The sequence below is a fragment of the Fusarium phalaenopsidis genome (assembly GCF_050370095.1).
Source record: "Fusarium phalaenopsidis strain FUZ10S chromosome Unknown contig_32302, whole genome shotgun sequence".
Lineage (NCBI taxonomy): Eukaryota > Fungi > Ascomycota > Sordariomycetes > Hypocreales > Nectriaceae > Fusarium > Fusarium phalaenopsidis.
In genome coordinates this window covers 3315219-3332930 of record NW_028145405.1, presented here as the reverse complement: position 1 = coordinate 3332930, position 17712 = coordinate 3315219, and the positions used below count along the sequence as shown (strand labels likewise).

Below are 17712 nucleotides of genomic sequence, written 5' to 3'. Positions count from 1 at the left end.
CATTAAAAGCCCCAATCATGCAGCAACACCTGCCGCCTTTGTCCCGTTGGTGGATGCCACAACCTCTCCTTGTGCGCCGTTTGCCCGCTCTCCCTCGACGCTCTCTACAGTGCCGGGGATGTGTACGTCGGCAGCTCCAGTGAGGATAGCCTGTCGCCGCTCGTGCCAGTTCACCTCACTCTTAATCACCTGGGCGAGGAGCACCTCCTTCTCGAGCCACTCCTTATAGTAGACATCCTCCCACTCCTTGCACTCCTTCTTCAGCGACTCACCCACCTCTTCAGCCCACTTAGCCTCCCAGTAGCACTTTCGGTACAGCTTGTCGACGGGATAGGCGAGCTCCTCGGCAGCGAAGATGTCCTCGGTCAGGGGTGTAAAGTACTCCGAGGTGTGGTCGTCGCCGTTGGCGGCGTCGTCCATGTCGTCGTGGGCACCTTGCGATTGCTGGTTGGTCTTGATGATGATCTTGAGCTTGCCTCCCTTGCCCTGGGGGCCCGACTGCATCGACTTGGGGACGGGATCAGAGGGACGAAGAGCCTCGGTCTCGTGGACTGTCCTCATATGCTTTGCCAATGCATCTGACCGAGTGAAAGACCTATCGCACTCTAGGAAATCATCAGTATAAGCTATCGCGTATCGCGAGTCAAGGTGCGCCGTACCTGGCAAGTAGCAGTAGAAGGGCTTCTCTCTTGTGTGGCTGCGCATGTGTGCCTTGAGGGCATAGCCGCTGGCATGGGGGAGACCCTTCCTGTTGCAGCTCCTCCATTCGCAAGTGTACTTCTTTTGCCGGTTCTCAATGTGCGAGTTGTGGATATGCTCGACCAGCTTGTCCATGTTGCCCTGGTCACCAGCCGGGCAACCATCCCAGTCGCAAACGGTCACTTGGTCCTGGAAGTCCTCCTCATCGAGACGCGCATTGATCGGAGAGCTGGGGATATCGCCCGACGTGTCAGATGAGACATCAGACATGCCCTCGAGAGGGTCAGGCTCTGGTACAGTCTCGGGCTCGGCGTCGGGGACGACGGCAGAGGATGTTGTAGAGCCAGCATCGACCCGTTGGCGCTTGGAGGGTCGCAAGTTCGTCTCGTACAGCTCATGGCCGTCCTCCTCGTAGGGCTCCGACTCGTCCATGGAGGACAGGGGAGACTCGGCGGGTGAATAGTCGCGTGCCATAATCGCGCCAGACACAGGAACCGCGTCTCCTTTTGTCGATGAAACCCGTTGATGGCTTCAGGAGCGATGATCGAAGATGGAGGAGTGAGAGTAGTGATGGACGTCGAGAGGGATCGCGAGATGGTGATTAGGATTGGGCAATCGCGATGAGCGATTTTGGGCTTGAGTGGGTGAAGGGTCGAGATGACGGATTTATCAGTTGGATTGGGCTTGCTCAAAAAACGCCAGTTGGAAGCTCAGATAGCACAGTGTGGATAGCGGAGCTTGGTGTGGCGTGTAACCTCACAAACATGAGCATTGGTCGTACAGTGTGCGTGACTGAGCACAAACAGTATGCGATGTCGCTCGCGCGCCCCAGTAACGGGAACTAGCGAGGCAGACATAGACACCATCAACAGCCTCGTTTCATTTCATTCAATGTTTTTGATTGCTTCCTTTCTCTCTTGCTCGGACAAACACGGAGCGCAGCGTAGGCGCCTTCTTTTGTTGAATGCGCCCTCAGTCATCATACCATGTTTGATGCTTTTATCTATCCCGAAAATCAACACCCTTATGAACTCCAAGCCTCGAAACGAAATGCGCGACCTATTGCGACAAGATGCAGTCCCAATCCCAGGCCTAGGACTCATTGTTGAAACATCCAGTGACGACCATGACCATCTTCCTCGTCGCCAAGCTCGGCGCACCCTACTCTCCAAACTCCGACAGCTTAGGCGCCGTTGACGCCGGCGAGCTTGCGGCGGTCCTTGACAGCCTGTGCCAGAGTCTCTAGCGTTGTGACCGTGTCCTCCCAGTTGATGCAGGCATCTGTGATGCTCACGCCGTACTTGAGACCAGACTTGCCCTCGGCGGGAACTTTTTGGTTGCCTTGACTATGTTAGTTTGCGTTCGAATGGTGCGACTTGTTGGTAACATACCCTCGTTGACATTGCTCTCAATCATGACACCCATGATGGCGTCCTCACCCTTGGAGATCTGGCTGGCGATATCGGCGGCCACCTTGGGCTGGTTCTTGTGGTTCTTGAGAGAGTTGCCGTGGCTGCAGTCGACCATAAGTCGCTGTCGCACACCCTTCTTGGCCAGGGCCTCCTTGGCAGCGGCGATGCTCTCAGCATCGTAGTTCGTGCCCTTGGAACCACCTCGGAGGATAACGAAGCAGTCATGGTTGCCCTCAGTGCCGACAATGGCGACGACACCGGGCTTGGTGACGGAAAGGAAGTGATGGGGGTGCTCGGCGGCGCCAATGGCATCAATGGCCACATTCAACGAGCCATCAGTGCCGTTCTTGAAGCCGACGGGGAAACTGAGACCACTGGCAAGCTCACGGTGAAGCTGGCTCTCGGTGGTACGGGCGCCAATGGCGCCGACTGACAGCAGATCGGCAAGGAACTGAGGAGAGATGGTATCCAGCATCTCGCTGGCAATGGGCATGCCCTTGGAGGTGAGGTCGACAAAGAGCTGTCGCGAGACTCGCAAGCCCTTGTTGATCTTGAAGCTACCGTCAATGTCAGGGTCGTTGATCAGACCCTTCCAGCCAACGGTGGTTCGGGGCTTCTCGAGGTAGGATCGCATGACGATGAGGAGCTCATCCTTGTGCTTCTCCTTCTCCTTGAGGAGGAGGTCGCAGTAGGCGAGGGCGGCCTCGGGGTCGTGGATGGAGCAGGGACCGATGACGACGAGCAGGCGCTGCTTCTGGTCGGTGCCATTGACGACGGCGACGGTCTCGTTGCGGCCCTCGAGCACTGTCTTCTTGGACTCGGCGGTCTGGGGGATCTCGTGCTGGAGCAGATCGGGGGGAGTCAGAGGGTTGTAGCCGCGGACTAAGAGCTGGTCAGCACGGGTCAAGATCAAGCGCGCCGGCAGACCTAGAGGTCGCCGAGGCGTATATAGATTGCCAGGAGATATTACTCACTTCTCCAATCCTCGGACTCGGCTTGGTTGCCGACATTCTTGTTCTGGATGAAGAACTGCTGCGCTACTCGTGAGTCACCCCGCCAAAGGAACAAAGGGAGCAGGGAGCTTGGGAGGGTAGACCTACAGACATGGTGACTGTGATGGCGGGGTAGAAGACGGGAGACACAAGTCAATGGTAGAGATCAAGTCCAATTAGACAAGAGGAGAAGATAGAGAGAGATAGGATATGAAGACGGAAAGAAAGAAAATTACAGCAACGAGAGAAAAAAAAGTATACAATTATATTTCCGTACCCTGAGGTGACCCCGTCCCTTTGCGCCGGCGTCGGTGTGTCACACTCACTGCTTGCTCCAAAACTCGAAAGAAGTCACTCCATGGTTGCCAAACTGCCCCGCATGATTGGAGGAGCCGCCTGTTGCCCCCGCCATTCCCGCGCCGGTTCTAGCAGTCGATCCAAGGGGAGTACATCGATTGCACGCGTGGGCCTGGTGGCAGATCAGGTACCCTCATTGTTGCGACGTTTTTTTCTCTCTCCCCTGCCTCTACACCCTCTAAATTAATTGGCTTGAGTCACTCCTCCATCCATCCTTCTTCGCGGGAGTTGAAAAAAGGGCAGACAACCTTACGGTACAGTACAAAAAAAAAAAAAAAACCAAGTTAGTTAGCCGCCACCTTCTAGCGCTTGTTGCGCTAGGGAACTCCGATTCTATTGTTTCGGCAGAGCTGAACCTGCTTGCTTCCTTCTTTCCATGCGCCGCTTCCATTGTCAATGCCACGTCCTCCAGCCATGTCGTCCATGTCAAGCATGTCAATCTTTCGCCTTCCAAAGGGCTCGACACGTCCCTTGCAGCTGTAATTTTGACTTTCCATGTCCCCACTGCTACGCCCTGAGAACAAACCCCTGGAACACGCCCCTGGCTGTATTGTCCTCATTGGCCGGTTACGTCATTGGGCTGGTATTTGCTGTTGTTGTCGCCTCATGCTCTGGGCAGGCAAGTTGAGGAAACACACCACCACAACGTTGTCTCGGAGGGTAAAAAGACAAAAAGAAGATTTCCTGTGTATCACAGGTGGCTGGACTCTCTCCCGCCGGGAATTGAACCCGGGTCTCAAGCGTGACAAGCTTGCATACTGACCACTATACTACGGAAGATGTGCGGTTGTGATCAACCACTGTAGTGAGAGTTCGATGTCTGGTGGTTTTGGTATGCAGTATATAAGCTAAGGCATGCGTCAATGTGAAAGGGAAACGAGAAAGACGCTGTTTGACATGTGACGCAGCTCTTTTGGCAGGAACCTATTGAAGAAGAGGAAGGCATTATGGTAAAATGTATCGCTAGAGCAGGTGCAAGGGAGCACTAAGGCTAAGTTGGAGAAACTGCTTAGAGAAACTGCCCGACTGTGCACGTTCAGGACCACGCATACTTGAGCAGACACGCCCTCATCCGCTAATCAGCGCCTTGTGTCATTGTTCTATATAATATCAATGTTGAGGACCTTGATATCCTCCTCCGGCTTCTCCTTGTGCGTCCGCACATTCTCAATCTTGTGGATGACATCAAATCCTTGTGTTGCGCGGCCAAAGATGGTGTGCTTGCCGTCCAGCCAGGGCTACGTTGCAAGTTAGTTATACGCCCTCTCGTTATGCTGAAAGCGGGTCAAGAAAGCTTACCGTCTTTTCTGTCGTGATAAAGAATTGACTGGCGTTGGTGTTGGGTCCTGCATTGGCCATGCTCACCGTGTACGGCTTGTCGTGCTTCAGGCTGCTAAACTCGTCCTCAAACTCGCGTCCCCAGATACTCTCGCCTCCTGTTCCGTCACCCAATGGGTCTCCGCCCTGGATCATGAACTTGCGGATGACACGGTGGAAGATGGTGCTGTTGTAGTAGCCGCTCTTGCAATGTGTGACAAAGTTTTCGACCGTCTTTGGTGCTGCGTCGGGGAACAGCCGGATGTGAATGTCTCCGTACGTGGTATGGATCACAGCTCCTGTGCCCGTCTCTGCCTTTTTCACCTGTGAGTCCTTCTTCTGGCCCAGCATCGTGGGTCGCTCGTTCTGAACGTCTCGCGTTGACTTGGAAACATCTTCTTCGTTGTTGAACATGTAGAATCGGACCTTGCCAACACCCGTTGCCACCAGGATTGGATCTCGGGTTTCAGACTCCTGGAGTAGTGGGTTGCTGGAAGCACCCATCTCCACAGTTGTAACCCCCTTTTTCTGAGGCTGACCTTGGTAGATGGCTAGGTTAACGGCACGGAAGTTTTCTTCCTTTCCGTACACCTTGACCACTTGGTTGGTATATGTGTTGAGAACCTTGATCCCCAGCATCGAACCATAGATGAGAAAGTTGCCCGACTCGTCAAAGATGACATTGGACTTGTACTTGAGCGTTTGCGACTCAATGTCCCTCTCATGGGCAGTTCTTCGGCCAAACTCGACGTTATCCAGCTTGTTTGCCCCCGTGCCCGCTCGGTGCATCTCCTCGATGGCCTGAAGGGATTCGTCGTACTCTCGATGCAGCTTGGCTGTCGCAAAGTCGAAGATGCGAATTTTTCGGTCCGGCAAGGAAAATGTCGCGAGATACTTGCCGTTGGGAGATATGGAGAGGCATGAAGGTACCGACTTTGCCTTTTTGAAATCAAACAGGTTGGTCGAGCTCTTGTACTCAAAGACCCCTTCAGGCTTTTCATAATTGCCACTCGGCCGCCAGTACTCCAGCATTCCACCCTCGTCGGCGGAAACGACGCAGTCGTATTGCTCATTAAACGTCATGAGATGGACTGGCTTCCTATGCAGACCCTTGATGGTGTGAATGGCCTCCTCCTTTTCCCCTCTTCCGTCGTAGATGTGTATCAGGGGCTTCGCTTGTTCGGAAACAGCCAACAGCGGCAAGGAGGCACCCTTGGAGTGAACCCAGCAGACACAGTTCGGTGTGTAGTTGAGTGAAATCATGGACAGGAGGTCAAAGGTGATCACATCAAAGATCTTGATCGTCTCGTCGGTGCCAGCAGTCGCAAAGCTCCGTCCATCCTTGCTCACGGAAACTGACACGATCTCGCCATTGTGCGCCTTGAACTCCTTGACGAACTCGATACCCTGGGCGATCTTCTTCCAAAACTTGACGACGCCGTCCACAGAAGATGTGATGAGGAACTCGGTCAGGGGCGTCCATGTCGCAAAGAGGATCTGCTCCTTGTGCATCAGGGACTTGGAGTATCGCGTAGACTTGGGCAGGGCGGCAACGTAGAGCTTTTCGTGGGGGAGGACTCGTCGCTTCTTCTTTGGCGCTTCTGAGGGCAGCTGAGGGCCCATGTCATCGTCGGAGGAGCTGTCTGAGAGCCGGTTAGCTTGGTGACGGGAACGCGACAGATGGACGCACCTGATGCATCGTCCCGAAACTCGGAATGACTGCGCTTCTGAGAGCGATTGTCGTCGTCATCCGCTGCCATTTTGAGTGTCGCCTTCAAGGGCCAAACTTTGATTCAAAATGGTTTCGAAAGTCGGCACGAGTATCAAGTCTTGTTGCCTGTTGTCGTTGTACTTGAGTGTCGCGACACTGGATCGTCGCAGGATCGTCGTCCAGGCAAAAAAGTCAGCCTCGTGTGGCGCGACCTTGAATTGTGGCTGGTGCTCCAACTTCACACTGTAACCCACCAACGCGAGCTTACTCAGGCTCGTTTCCTTGCAGGCCGAGGTCCACATTGAGGTCATGACGGGTTCACGCCAGGTCCGAGACTCCGGGGACGGGTCAAACCACTTGGATCCTGATCTCATGTCTGTAAATAGAGAAGGACACCTTTGATTTTATCTAATTTCTTCAGTTGAGTTTGTCCTTTCGCCGCACGCCCCTTAGGCTTGGACTAGAAACATCCATCCTCCTCCATCTAAACACAATGGCAGCACACCACCCTCTTCAGCGACTCACGTCGCCCTCCCGCTCCGTCTCACTTCTTCTTCACGTGTTTGGTTTGGCCTCATTCAGCTACAACTTCCACTTCCTGACGGTGTGGGAGACGCCTCTGTCCGTATCATATGGCTGGCATTTCCAGTTCCTCACCATCATCGGTCTCACTGCCTCCCTCATCGCCTTTGCCCTCGGAGTCTTGGCCGACCTCACGCTGAGCCATGCTCTTTTCCAGGCCAAGAACGCCGTGGCTGTTCTCGCTACGCCTCTAGAGGTTGTCATCTCCATTCTCTACTGGGGCATCAGGTTCATCGACCCCAATCTCCTCATAGCCGACGGCTTTGTTCTGGACATGTTGCCGGATATTGGCTTCCACCTTGCGCCGGCTGTCTTTTTGACACTTGATCTGATTCTTCTGAGCCCGCCGTGGACTATCCCGGCCTACGCTATCATGGCAATCAGCACGGTTGTTGCGTTTGCTTACTGGTATTGGGTTGAGCTCTGCTTCAGCCACAACGGATGGTAAGCCATTACACGGTCCAATAATGAGATATCATGATGCTTACCTGGCATAGGTACCCATACCCTCTGTTTGAGCTTCTATCTACGGAGCAGCGTGTGCTGTTGTTCACCTTCTCTGCTGGGTTGGTTACCGTCTCGTCCTCATGCCTCAAGTGGGTTTATGCGCGAGTCAATGGTTACCAGGCTGCTCAAAAGGAGGCTTACAAGCCTCTCAAGAAGGTCCAATGATTTATTTATGGTGATTAAGCTAGTTATTATCAGCCGAAATCATAGGGTCTTGTATACCTGGGCGGTAATGTATGAACAAGAGGACAGAGGCTTCATGGCGTTGCTCGTCCTGACGGCAGTGTCCAAGAGCAAGAGCGGGATGAAGGACGGCGAGAGAGAAAACGAGGCGATAGATGACAGAGATGGGTATATAGAACTTCCGCGGTCTAGAGTACCTACGTGGTAGGGTGATATAATTATTACCAGTCCCGCCAGGTGTAGGTACTTGTAAGTCGAAGGATAGAGAGTGCATGGTCTGAGAAGACTACAAGAAGGATGAGGATTGAGCTACGCCAATGACTTTGTGTCAATGGTGCAGCCCTCTAGTATAAGAAATAAAACGATATATTCATTTCTCTAAATATTGGCGCTAAATATTTGATAAGAGCCTCCCTTGACATCTATGACATGTTGTTCGTTGATGAGACGGAGGCAAGAGTCAAGGTGAGCGATGGCGGGGACTTTGGCCCCGCTCCCACAGAAACTGTGCTTCTCAAACATCACCAACCAACCCCACCACCTACCTGTACTTCAAGGCCGCCTTACAGCAAAACACTGCAGCTTGCGCCAGCTCACACACCTTGAACCTCTTTCGTTGCTTCACGAGTGCTCATCACGTGATGGATATCGACGACATTCTCCGCCAGGTTGACCCCGTCTCCCGCGGTGTCCCAAGTGAGACGCGCGACCTGCAGGCCTTGACGCGTCTCTGGGTCGCTGAGCGCTCAGCGCCAGAGCTCCTAGAGTGAGTAGAAATGAATGAGCACTATTCTCGAATACTGTGACTGATCATTTTTCTGCAGATGGCCCACCGATGGCTTGTTTGAGCGCGTCAATGCCCGCATCAAGTCCCAGATCGAAAAGGTCGAGGACATGACGGGTGACATGGACCCCAAGACAAACTTTGCCCTCATCGTTATTCAGACAGAGCTAGAGAGGTACAAGTTCCTCGTCAGGAGCTATCTGCGAGCCCGCATTGCAAAGGTCAGCCACACAGGCTCATCAGCCAGAACACGCAGCTAACTGTCCCCTTCAAGATCGACAAGCACACCCTCCACTACCTCTCAAGCCAGGAACTCAGGGAGAGGCTCTCTCCAACAGAGGTGGCCTACGCGACAAGGCACCAGGCTCTGCTGCACAACCACTATCTCTCGTCCTTCCTGGCATCGTTCCCGCAGCAACTGCAAAACCTCAACGACACAGCCGGCAACATCAGCATGATTGACTCGCCTGACCTGGACACTGCCGTCTTCATCCGCATGCTCAAGGATGGTGATGTCCACGGTGAAGGCACCGATGCCGACGTTACTCTTCCTGCAGAGAATGGTGACATTCTCATCCTCAGATGGTCCAGCGCCAAGCACTTGGTCGAAGCAGGTGACGCCGAGCTTGTGTGAGCCCAGACTCATTACTTTCTGGGGCCTTTATCTATTCGACTGCTCAGTGAATGAAGCTGGACATAGCAGTTCTGCTCACATAAGCCATACAAGGCTGGTCCAACTGATATATAGGCTGAACTGCAGTTTCATCATCAGCCCCAACACCTCGGGGCGCGCGGGCTCCATCCAAGTCACGCAATTGGTTCCTCGAGACTCCAAGTATTCACTTTTGATCACCATGACTCAATATTCAGAGGATTTTGTCATCAAAACTTGATCTGGGTGGTTTCCCAAAAGGGTAATCAATCTCAGAGTGGCCTCGATGCCCTGGTCCAATCACGGACTTAGGATTCATGAGCAGCCAACATCGGAGATAGCATCTCAAAGGCGACAACATGTCTTCAAAATGAGTTATTCAAATCAGATATACGCTACTCTCGATGGTATAAAGAAAGGCTTTATTCCTCGATGAATTGAACATATCAGATCACACCAGCACAGCACCTCAATCAACACACAACCATGTCCTCCAACACCATCACCCCCGAAACCACCATCGTCCTCGTCACCGGCGCCAACCAAGGCATCGGTCTCGAGGTCGTCAAGAAGCTCACGGCTGAGCATCCAGACTATCACGTCATCCTTTCCGGCCGCCGCCCAGACGCCGTGCAAGAGGCCGCCTCCTCCTTCCAGGCCAAAGGCGTCCGTGTCTCCCCCCTCGTCTTGAACATCACCTCGGACGAGAGCATTGCTGCTGCAGCCAAGTCCATTCAAGACACCTACGGCCGTCTTGATGTTCTCATCAACAACAGCGCCATCTCTGGTCTTAGCTTGAACGTTTCTCCCCGCGCTCGCATGCAGGCCGTCTTCGGCACCAACGTCATCGGCACAGGTCTCGTCACAGACGCCCTCCTCCCGCTCCTTGAGCGTTCGAGCAAGACACGCCGTGTCGTCTTTGTCACCTCTGCCCTCGGCAGCCTGGCCCAAAAGGCTGACCCGGCGTCTGACCTTCACAAGCCTGACTATGGCGTCTACACGTACAGCAAGTCGGCCTTGAACATGATGGCCCTTCACTACGCCATCAGATACGAGGACGATCCGCAGTGGAAGATCAACATTGTCTCCCCAGGCCACCACTGCGGGACCACTCTGAATGGATTCCAGGGAGCCGAGGACCCCAGCCTTGGAGCTGTCAGCATTTGCCAAGCTGCGACTCTTGGAGCGGATGGCAAGACAGGCACGTTTACGGATGATAAGGGCACCATTCCTTGGTAGATACTTGAGGCCATTAGTTGAGCTCAATCATATAGATCAATGCGAGAGACTCGTGTTAAATGTGCATCCGTTGTTATAATTTGCCTGATATGGTATCCTCTGCAAAATGTCATGCTTCGACTAAGTGCTACGAATGCGTGCGTAAAATCAATAGTCGGCCCAAACGCCATCGCCAGGCTGTCACCTTGGTGCCCAAGCCGGCAACTTGCTCCCTTTACTCTCTATGTGTCCATATATCCTATCCTATCCTATCCAGTCCAATCCAGTCATGTCCTGTCCCGTCCTATCCTATCCTTCTTTTCCTCGTCTCATTCATGTCTTGAAATAGAGTCTAACGAATGGCTGAAATCAATATCCACGCATCATCCAAGAGATCGAATCTAAACCTGGCTGTGCGAGGTGCTGGGTCGTCCCTCCCAGACACCCTGTCCACGCTGCTGCATTCCTTGCCAGCGGTAGGGCATCAGGGCGCTACGGAGGCCGACGCTGTGTAGGCGTCGCTGATCCTGTAGCCCGACAAAGCCAACTGAACCAGCTGAGGGCTGGCGGCGGTGGCTCGAATCCTTGTGCCACACACCGCTGGCGCTCTTGGGAGGCTCGCCAGTGGGGGATTCATCACCGTCGCGGTGGAAAGGTTCGGCCTCGATATCGAGGGTCAACGCGGTTGAGTAACGGCGCGAAGGGAGAGTGTTGGTACGGGGACGAGGACGAGCAAGTACCAGGGGAAGATTGGAGCTATCAATCGAAGGAGGGGCTGGTCCTTGGTCCTTCTCGGACACAGGTGGCGTTCTGAAGTAGTCAGGCGTGGGGAGCGCGTTGAGAGGAGCCGAGGCGATGCGTGGCAGCTCAGCACGTCCGTCGCGGAGAGCAGACGAGGGCTCCAGGTTGGGGGACTCTGACCCATCAGTGACGGCTGAGTCAGGGATTTCCTCGAGAACTGTCTCGAGGGGAGTTGCAAGCATCTCGGTAGGTGTGGCAGGGATAGACGAAGCTTCATCGTCGTCCACAGGCTTGGGCTGCTCACTTGCAACCGCATTCACTTCCTGGGCGACTTCAGGAGACTCAGTGATTTCGACCTTGGGAGCATCAGTCTCAGATGGCTTCTCGAGGGCTTGCTCGACAGCAGGCACAGCAAGGGGTTCTTGCGCCGGAGGCACAGATTCCGCCTCGGCGCTTTCGGCAACGGCAGGCGTTTGAACCTTGTCCTCCTTGGCTGTCTCCTTGGCCTGCTCCTTCATGGAGATGCCAGAGTCGCTAGATCCTCGAACCGTCTCGGGCAGGGCCTCTTCGGCCTTATGAGACAGCTCCTTGGATTCTTCGGGAATGATAGGCTCCTTGGACTCGACGACATTCTCCCGGGCAGGCTCCTCCGAAGACTCCGGCTTGGGTGCATCAACAGTAGAAGTCTCCGCAACTGGCTCAGTAGGCTCCTTAGACTGAGGCTCCTCGGCCTGAGAGTGAGTTGAGGGAGGCTTGGGAAATTCATTGATAATAGTCTCTTCCTGAGGTTTCTTCAAGGCGTCGTCGCTTTCTGTAACCTCAAGAGCGACCGGGCTGGCCTTTGGAGTTTGCACTTCAGACTCGTTGACCAGCTGTGTCTCCTTCTCATCCGCCTCAATCTTCTCAGCAGCGACGACAGGGACAGCAGGCGCAGTGGCCTCAGCTGTCTCAGCGTCTCCACGAAGGCTGGCTGGAGGAGTCGTCCCGAAGCTCGTCTCAGATCTTGTGTGAGGCACAATGGCCTGAGGGTCTGACGGAGCATCGCGAGCATCGACCATCTCCCATTGCTCATCTTGCGAAGTATGAGGTGTCTCATTCTTATGGGCAGTCGAAGCGGGAGCTTCGGTAGGTTCAGCGACCTGAGGCACCACCAAGTCAACAGACTCCTTCTCAGGAGCGACCTCGATCTTGGCATCAGGCTCAGCTGCCTTAGGTGCCTCAACAGGTGTTTCCGTCTGCTTGGGAGTAGGTTCCTCGGGCTTGAGCTCCTCGACCACAGGCGAGGCCGGCGTGCTCGAGTGTTCCAAGACACCCTCAGTTGGAAGCTTCTCTTCAGCCGCCTTGGCCTCTTGGGTCTCAGGCACAGGTGCAGGCTTCTCAGGCCCTTCTTCCTTCTGGGCCGCTGGGGAGACAGGGGCGTCATCCTTCTTGGGCTCAGCCAAAGGGGAGTCCAAGCCGCCAGAGAGGTCGGGCATGCGAGTATCAAGAGATCGGCGAGCCGCTCTTCTTTCCGGGGTCTCGATCGGAGGCTCTTTTGTGAGCTGGATGGGCTCGTCGTCGTCGTTGATAGGACGGTGGAATTGGACCACTCCACTAGCAATGGCGTCCATGTCGGACTGCTCTTGGTAGATGATCCTACGTCCGTCGTCGATGATTCGAAGTCCCTCATTGGACTGGTCCTGGGCCAAAGCACGCGAGGACTTGGGGGTTACAACGATACTGTCTCGGGGGCTGATGCTATCAGTATCCACCAAGCTCGGAGTAGACGGGGGTTCGGACTGGTTCTCGTCGTCTGCGATGAAGTCGGCCATGTAACCGTTCTTCTTGGCCATCTCGAGACCAGATGGTACTCGGCGCAGGTCAGGCGAAGGGGCTGCGGGCGAGGGAGGAGCCTGGGGGCTATCTCTCAAGTTCGTCTGGCCAATCTTCTTTGACAGCGTATGCTCGGAACGGGAGCTGCCCAGAGATCCCGACATGGAAACCTCAGACTCGGGTCGGGGGAGTGAGGCAGAAGCGGTCAGCGAGGGGGTGGGCGCAACTGACGATGTGGCTCCAATTGATGGAGGGGGTACAATCGACGATGCCGCTCCGATGGAGGAGGCAGCAGCACCTCTTGACTTGAGACGCAGGTTTGGTAGCGTGTCGGGACAGTCAATGGCACAAGTGTCCTTGCACAGCATCGTGATATCGGAACGGATGCGCTCCTTCAGGTGAGCCTCAAGGGCCTTTCTCTCCAAGTCAGGAGAGGCAAACTTCTCCAGAGGAATGCTATCATCCCCACCAGCACCGTCAAGGAAGCCATCGTAGATGAGGTGGCCTCGCTTGTGAACGGTCATGGTGGCGAGCGCATCCTCATGGTGCTCCAGCACGTTGCTGATGCCAGTCTGAAGGCGTTCCATGACAGCCTCAATGGTTTGACGGCAATAAGTGACGGAGTGGTCAAGCCGAACAACAAGAGGTTCGTGAACGGACCAATTCTTTCCACGGAGTTCACGGATAGTGAGGATGAGGTCATCCAGAGAACGCATAGACTTGTCAGTCATATCGCGAGCCTTCTCCAGCTTGGCCTTGATCTGGTTGGCGAACTCGTCAAAGTCGCGACCCTGAGGATCATTGAACAAGACCTTGCTTGTTTGGATGCGATGGGAAAAGTATGTGTAATCAGGGCCAAGGTTGTTGCGAACCTTGACCATGATATCGACGGCTCCATCCTCAATGTGGGTGCAGCCACCGCTACCCTCGAACCCATTGCAAGTCTTGTGGCGCTTATCGAATTTGCGCTTACAAGAGTCGACAGGGTCAATTACGAGGTTAGAGACACGGGTCATCAGCTCCTCACCGAGAAGGAGGGTCAGGGGGGAAGGCTGGCGACTATCAATCTTGATAGAGGCATTCCGGTTCTCTGGGTAGCGGGTGGCACAGCGACTGCGCAAAAAGAGCTCAATTGCATAGCCCGAGACGAGTTCGAAAGATTGAGTATCGTTGGCGAACCGGGATCGGGGAATGCAGGCGGTGGATTGCGGTCGGCCGGTGCACGGCCGGACAGTTTCGGACTCGGCGTTGGCCGGCTCGGGATCGGCAGCGTCAGACCACCGGAAGCCGGGATCGTGGCGCACCAAAAACAAGCCAACAATGCGGTCGGTAGCATTGACAACTTCGCGAGCGTCGTCATGGGTCAGCTCGTACTCCTGAAAAGAGCGTAGCGACTTTTCTACAAGAATGAGGCCATCGCGTTCCACGCGGTATGTGATGCGATAGCGCAGTGGCTTGACATCACGATGGGGCTTGCGGAGTGGGTCGAGAGCGGTAGAATCGTGGCGTGTGATAAGCTCTGCAGAGCAATGCTGGAGGCGCGAGAGCAGCGCTTGGCAGATGCGATCCGAGGCCTTCAGCTGAGGTGAGGCCTCATAGTCGCGTACGTGCTCGGTGCCGATTGGGCTCTCAAACTTGACCTGGACGTGTACTCGGAGGCCGGGCTTGACGTTGGCGAGCTTCTGAGAAGATGAAGTTGAAGGCAATACGACAGACGACGGCCGGGGGAGGTCCGAATTTCGGGTCTTTTTCCGGCCTAGGAGCGGGAAGCGGCGCTTGGTACCCGCTAAAGAAAATGAAGGCGACGAAGATGCGACGGAGTGACCGTCTCCCGAGGTACTCGGCCGTCGGAGCGGCATCTTGGGTCGATTTCACGGGCAGACTCGTTTCCTAACTTTTTCTCCGTGATCGATTGGAAAGGTGCGCGGGTGTGAAAGTGAAGGTTGAGGTTTCGGTCCTCAATGACACGAAGGGTTCATCGAGGACGGCGCAGACACGATTGGAGGTTCTGGAGAACGAGGCCGAAGGTGGAAGAGGTCAATTGGAGACAGAGGGCGAGTTTAAGAGAAGAGAAGGAGAAAAAAGATTCAAATCGCGAGGCTGGAAGAGTAAAAAAGAGGCAGGAAAAGCAATGAACAAGCGGAGGCGGAGGCGGGGATGCCAGTTGCGACTAGTTGAGTGATCGACTGAGACCTGGGCGGAGTCGCAAAAATCTCGACAGCAGGGAAAAAAAGGGCTCGGTCGGTCAAGCTCGGTTCCAGATAACGAGAGGTTATTAATGGATCAATGGCCGGAGAGGCTTTCCCAAGATTGTGCAGCGCAGCGCAGTGCAGTTGGTGGGTGATGTGCTGGGCGCGCAGTAGTTTCCCCCGATCTAATGCGATGGACGTTGAAGGGCAAGAAAAGGTCGTGGCTGGTCCTGAAGGCGGTCGGCCTGCAAGTGAGCGAGCTAGAGTGAACCGCTGGAGCTTGAAAGATCTCGAAATGGAAAAGAGCGAGTTCTCACTGGCGAGCAAGAGGAAGGAGACTGGAACCTGAGGGGAGGGGCGCATGAAGTGCGGCGGGTCACTTTTAAAGAGGTTTATCGCATCGCATGCTTCTGACCTGCGTGCTTGCTTGCGTGCGCGCCCCATTCATTGCTCATTGCTTGCTTCTCGCCTAAGCACTGCTGGAGCCGCTGGTGGCTCATTGCCTTGGCTTGGCCGTGCCCGGTAAAGCAATGCTCATGCACCAATTGATGCCGCTGCCGATGACTGGATGGATCGATTTCCCCCCGGGTCAGATTGGCAGGACCCGAGCATCTTGCCCGTGTGCCTCTGGGCCAAAGTGGACTGTCAATCTTGTCATGATCCAACCTTTTGCTGTGCCGGGACGCGCCGGCGTGGAGGGGGAGGGGGGTGGTCCCTGTGGACTCCTGTGAAAGCCTCCGTGGGTTCTTCGTAGGCAGGGTTGTGCATCATGCCACGCCGCGCTGACCGTGAGGGCGTGACCCATGCCTTCCGGCCGGGTTGAAGCCCGTCGAGTTCGTGACGGGGGAGGGTGTGGTCTGATGTCGGCCTTTTTCGTGCATTGTCGTCAATCTCTCAGCTTCGGCCGGTTCCTGGCTACGCCAGCCGTACCTGAGATGCTGCCTGAGGCGAGTATCTTTGGTGGATAGGGAGGTGTACTTGCTTGCACTCAGGCAGGTGAGATATCTGCTAGGGCTCGTGCGCACCTGCCGTCAGTCCTTGGCCATCACACATGCTCGGCCAGCGCCCGTAACCCTCTGTGGGTTCAGCGGATATTGGGGGTTGGTCGCCCATATCCAGGCGGCATGGCATCCCCCAAAAAGCAAAATGGAAAGTCCAACGTTGGTCCAAGTCCGTGCCTGTACCTGCCCGTGCCTGCTCTGCCTGGTGGAGGCAGGCACAAGCTCGGGCGCCACCTGCCTCCTTCCCCTTCCTTCAACGCCCTGGCTCATCGTCCGATATGGGCGGGTTCAACTTGTCTTGAAAACTTAACTCCTAGGATTCCCAACTCCAGGTTCAGTCTCGGGCTCGAGCTTCCTGCTCGCCTCAGATCAGAATCCAGAAGCCAACTGTATTCTTCTCCATCTTTGGTTTTGTAGCTTCCTCAGCTGAGTGGAAGTCTCCATGCAAACAGCTGAAGCAGGACCCTTCAGGGTCTTTTCTCCTGTCAGTGTCCTCTGTTCCCGTTCTCGCTAATACAGACGAACCCCTCTCTTCATCTCGTCTTGCTCTCAGGTCTCGGCATCTGGGACGAGTAAAAGAGGGCGATCGGGGGATTCATCCCTGCTCCCGGTCACAATCCACGCCACAGGTTACTCGCATACCAGGTCTTGACGATCACGGGAGTGGGATTGTGATACCTGGCGGTGATTGATGCTGGATCCCGAGCATCTGACCGACCTGGATCCATGGTGAGTTCGAGGTCAGCCAGCCTCTTGGAAGTTTCTTTTCCTGACTCCGATGGATTGGTTGGCTGCATCCCGGTGGCATCATGTCTGATCTTTTTTGGTTTTTATTGTCTTGATTCTTGTTCGCTCATTTTGGCTCGGCAATGAGTAGCCCGATCAGAGCTGGCCAACCAAACTCGAGCCTTTGAGCCTTAGACCCCTACAGGCTGCACCACCCCATTCCTCTCGATACTACAGTCTTGCAGAAGCAGTAGCGAGTGGACGAGATTGGAAAACAACATAATCTCAGCCAAGCCGTGCCTCAATTGTACAACGAGTTCGAGACAGAAGGTCTGGCCAACCCGTCACCCACGCCCCGCGGACACATCCCGCGCTCCCTGCAATGCATTGACTTGCCCACGCTGCAAGGCGCAATTTGGCGGTTGGCTGCTGCTCTGGTACAAAAGAAAAACCTTTAAATTCTGAAAGCTCTCGCATGAGCCTGCGTGGGTTGGCACCCGGTTAGCGATGGGATCCTTGAGTCCAGGATCCAGACGTCACCATCTGCCCACTGCGAATTGTCCCAGCCATTGGTCCAGGTCTGTTGCTCATCCAACTTCCCAAAGTCGGATCATGCTTGCGCGGGCTTGCCAGGCTTCTCCATTCTTTTGGTACGGGGTGCCATTTTACACACATTGCGTTGCACCGCATTGCAGGGCTGAGACTCTTCCTCTTCTGTCAAATGTAATTCCTCGAGTCTTTGTCTTGTTTCTGAGGTCCTCTTTGGCCATAGCCCGGCCAATCCAGCTCAACTCAACCCTGGTCTTCCATCCCTGCCCCGTTGATCCGA

General features: G+C 54.9%; 7 protein-coding genes and 1 non-coding gene across 8 annotated transcripts; 3 read left to right on the top strand and 5 right to left on the bottom strand.

The window, feature by feature from the left end:
* Window positions 1-15: 15 nt before the first annotated feature.
* Window positions 16-1173, bottom strand: LRP88_08395 (C2H2-type zinc finger protein; the record flags this gene model as incomplete). The annotated part of the gene is made up of 2 exons (XM_083244901.1): window positions 16-605; window positions 660-1173. The coding sequence occupies 2 exons, from the start codon at window positions 1171-1173 to the stop codon at window positions 16-18; spliced, it is 1104 nt and encodes a 367-aa protein (XP_083099395.1).
* Window positions 1174-1882: 709 nt separating this feature from the next.
* Window positions 1883-3217, bottom strand: LRP88_08394 (3-deoxy-7-phosphoheptulonate synthase; the record flags this gene model as incomplete). Its single annotated transcript, XM_083244900.1, has 4 exons — window positions 1883-2040; window positions 2091-2993; window positions 3086-3143; window positions 3212-3217. 4 exons carry the CDS (start codon window positions 3215-3217, stop codon window positions 1883-1885), a joined length of 1125 nt encoding a protein of 374 aa, XP_083099394.1.
* Window positions 3218-4168: 951 nt separating this feature from the next.
* LRP88_08393 lies at window positions 4169-4240 on the bottom strand. Its single transcript has one exon. It is a non-coding gene; the product is annotated as a tRNA-Asp (tRNA).
* Window positions 4241-4560: 320 nt separating this feature from the next.
* Window positions 4561-6862, bottom strand: LRP88_08392 (WD40 repeat domain-containing peptidylprolyl isomerase; the record flags this gene model as incomplete). The annotated part of the gene is made up of 4 exons (XM_083244899.1): window positions 4561-4698; window positions 4760-6416; window positions 6468-6504; window positions 6565-6862. The coding sequence occupies 4 exons, from the start codon at window positions 6860-6862 to the stop codon at window positions 4561-4563; spliced, it is 2130 nt and encodes a 709-aa protein (XP_083099393.1).
* Window positions 6863-6981: 119 nt separating this feature from the next.
* Window positions 6982-7742, top strand: LRP88_08391 (FAR-17a/AIG1-like protein; the record flags this gene model as incomplete). Its single annotated transcript, XM_083244898.1, has 2 exons — window positions 6982-7514; window positions 7568-7742. The coding sequence occupies 2 exons, from the start codon at window positions 6982-6984 to the stop codon at window positions 7740-7742; spliced, it is 708 nt and encodes a 235-aa protein (XP_083099392.1).
* A 659-nt stretch (window positions 7743-8401) lies between these two features.
* Window positions 8402-9178, top strand: LRP88_08390 (DNA replication protein SLD5; the record flags this gene model as incomplete). Its single annotated transcript, XM_083244897.1, has 3 exons — window positions 8402-8526; window positions 8585-8765; window positions 8819-9178. The coding sequence occupies 3 exons, from the start codon at window positions 8402-8404 to the stop codon at window positions 9176-9178; spliced, it is 666 nt and encodes a 221-aa protein (XP_083099391.1).
* A 504-nt stretch (window positions 9179-9682) lies between these two features.
* On the top strand, window positions 9683-10435 carry LRP88_08389 (uncharacterized protein; the record flags this gene model as incomplete). The annotated part of the gene is made up of 1 exon (XM_083244896.1): window positions 9683-10435. The coding sequence occupies one exon, from the start codon at window positions 9683-9685 to the stop codon at window positions 10433-10435; it is 753 nt and encodes a 250-aa protein (XP_083099390.1).
* Window positions 10436-10815: 380 nt separating this feature from the next.
* Window positions 10816-14826, bottom strand: LRP88_08388 (uncharacterized protein; the record flags this gene model as incomplete). Its single annotated transcript, XM_083244895.1, has 1 exon — window positions 10816-14826. One exon carries the CDS (start codon window positions 14824-14826, stop codon window positions 10816-10818), a length of 4011 nt encoding a protein of 1336 aa, XP_083099389.1.
* Window positions 14827-17712: the final 2886 nt, after the last annotated feature.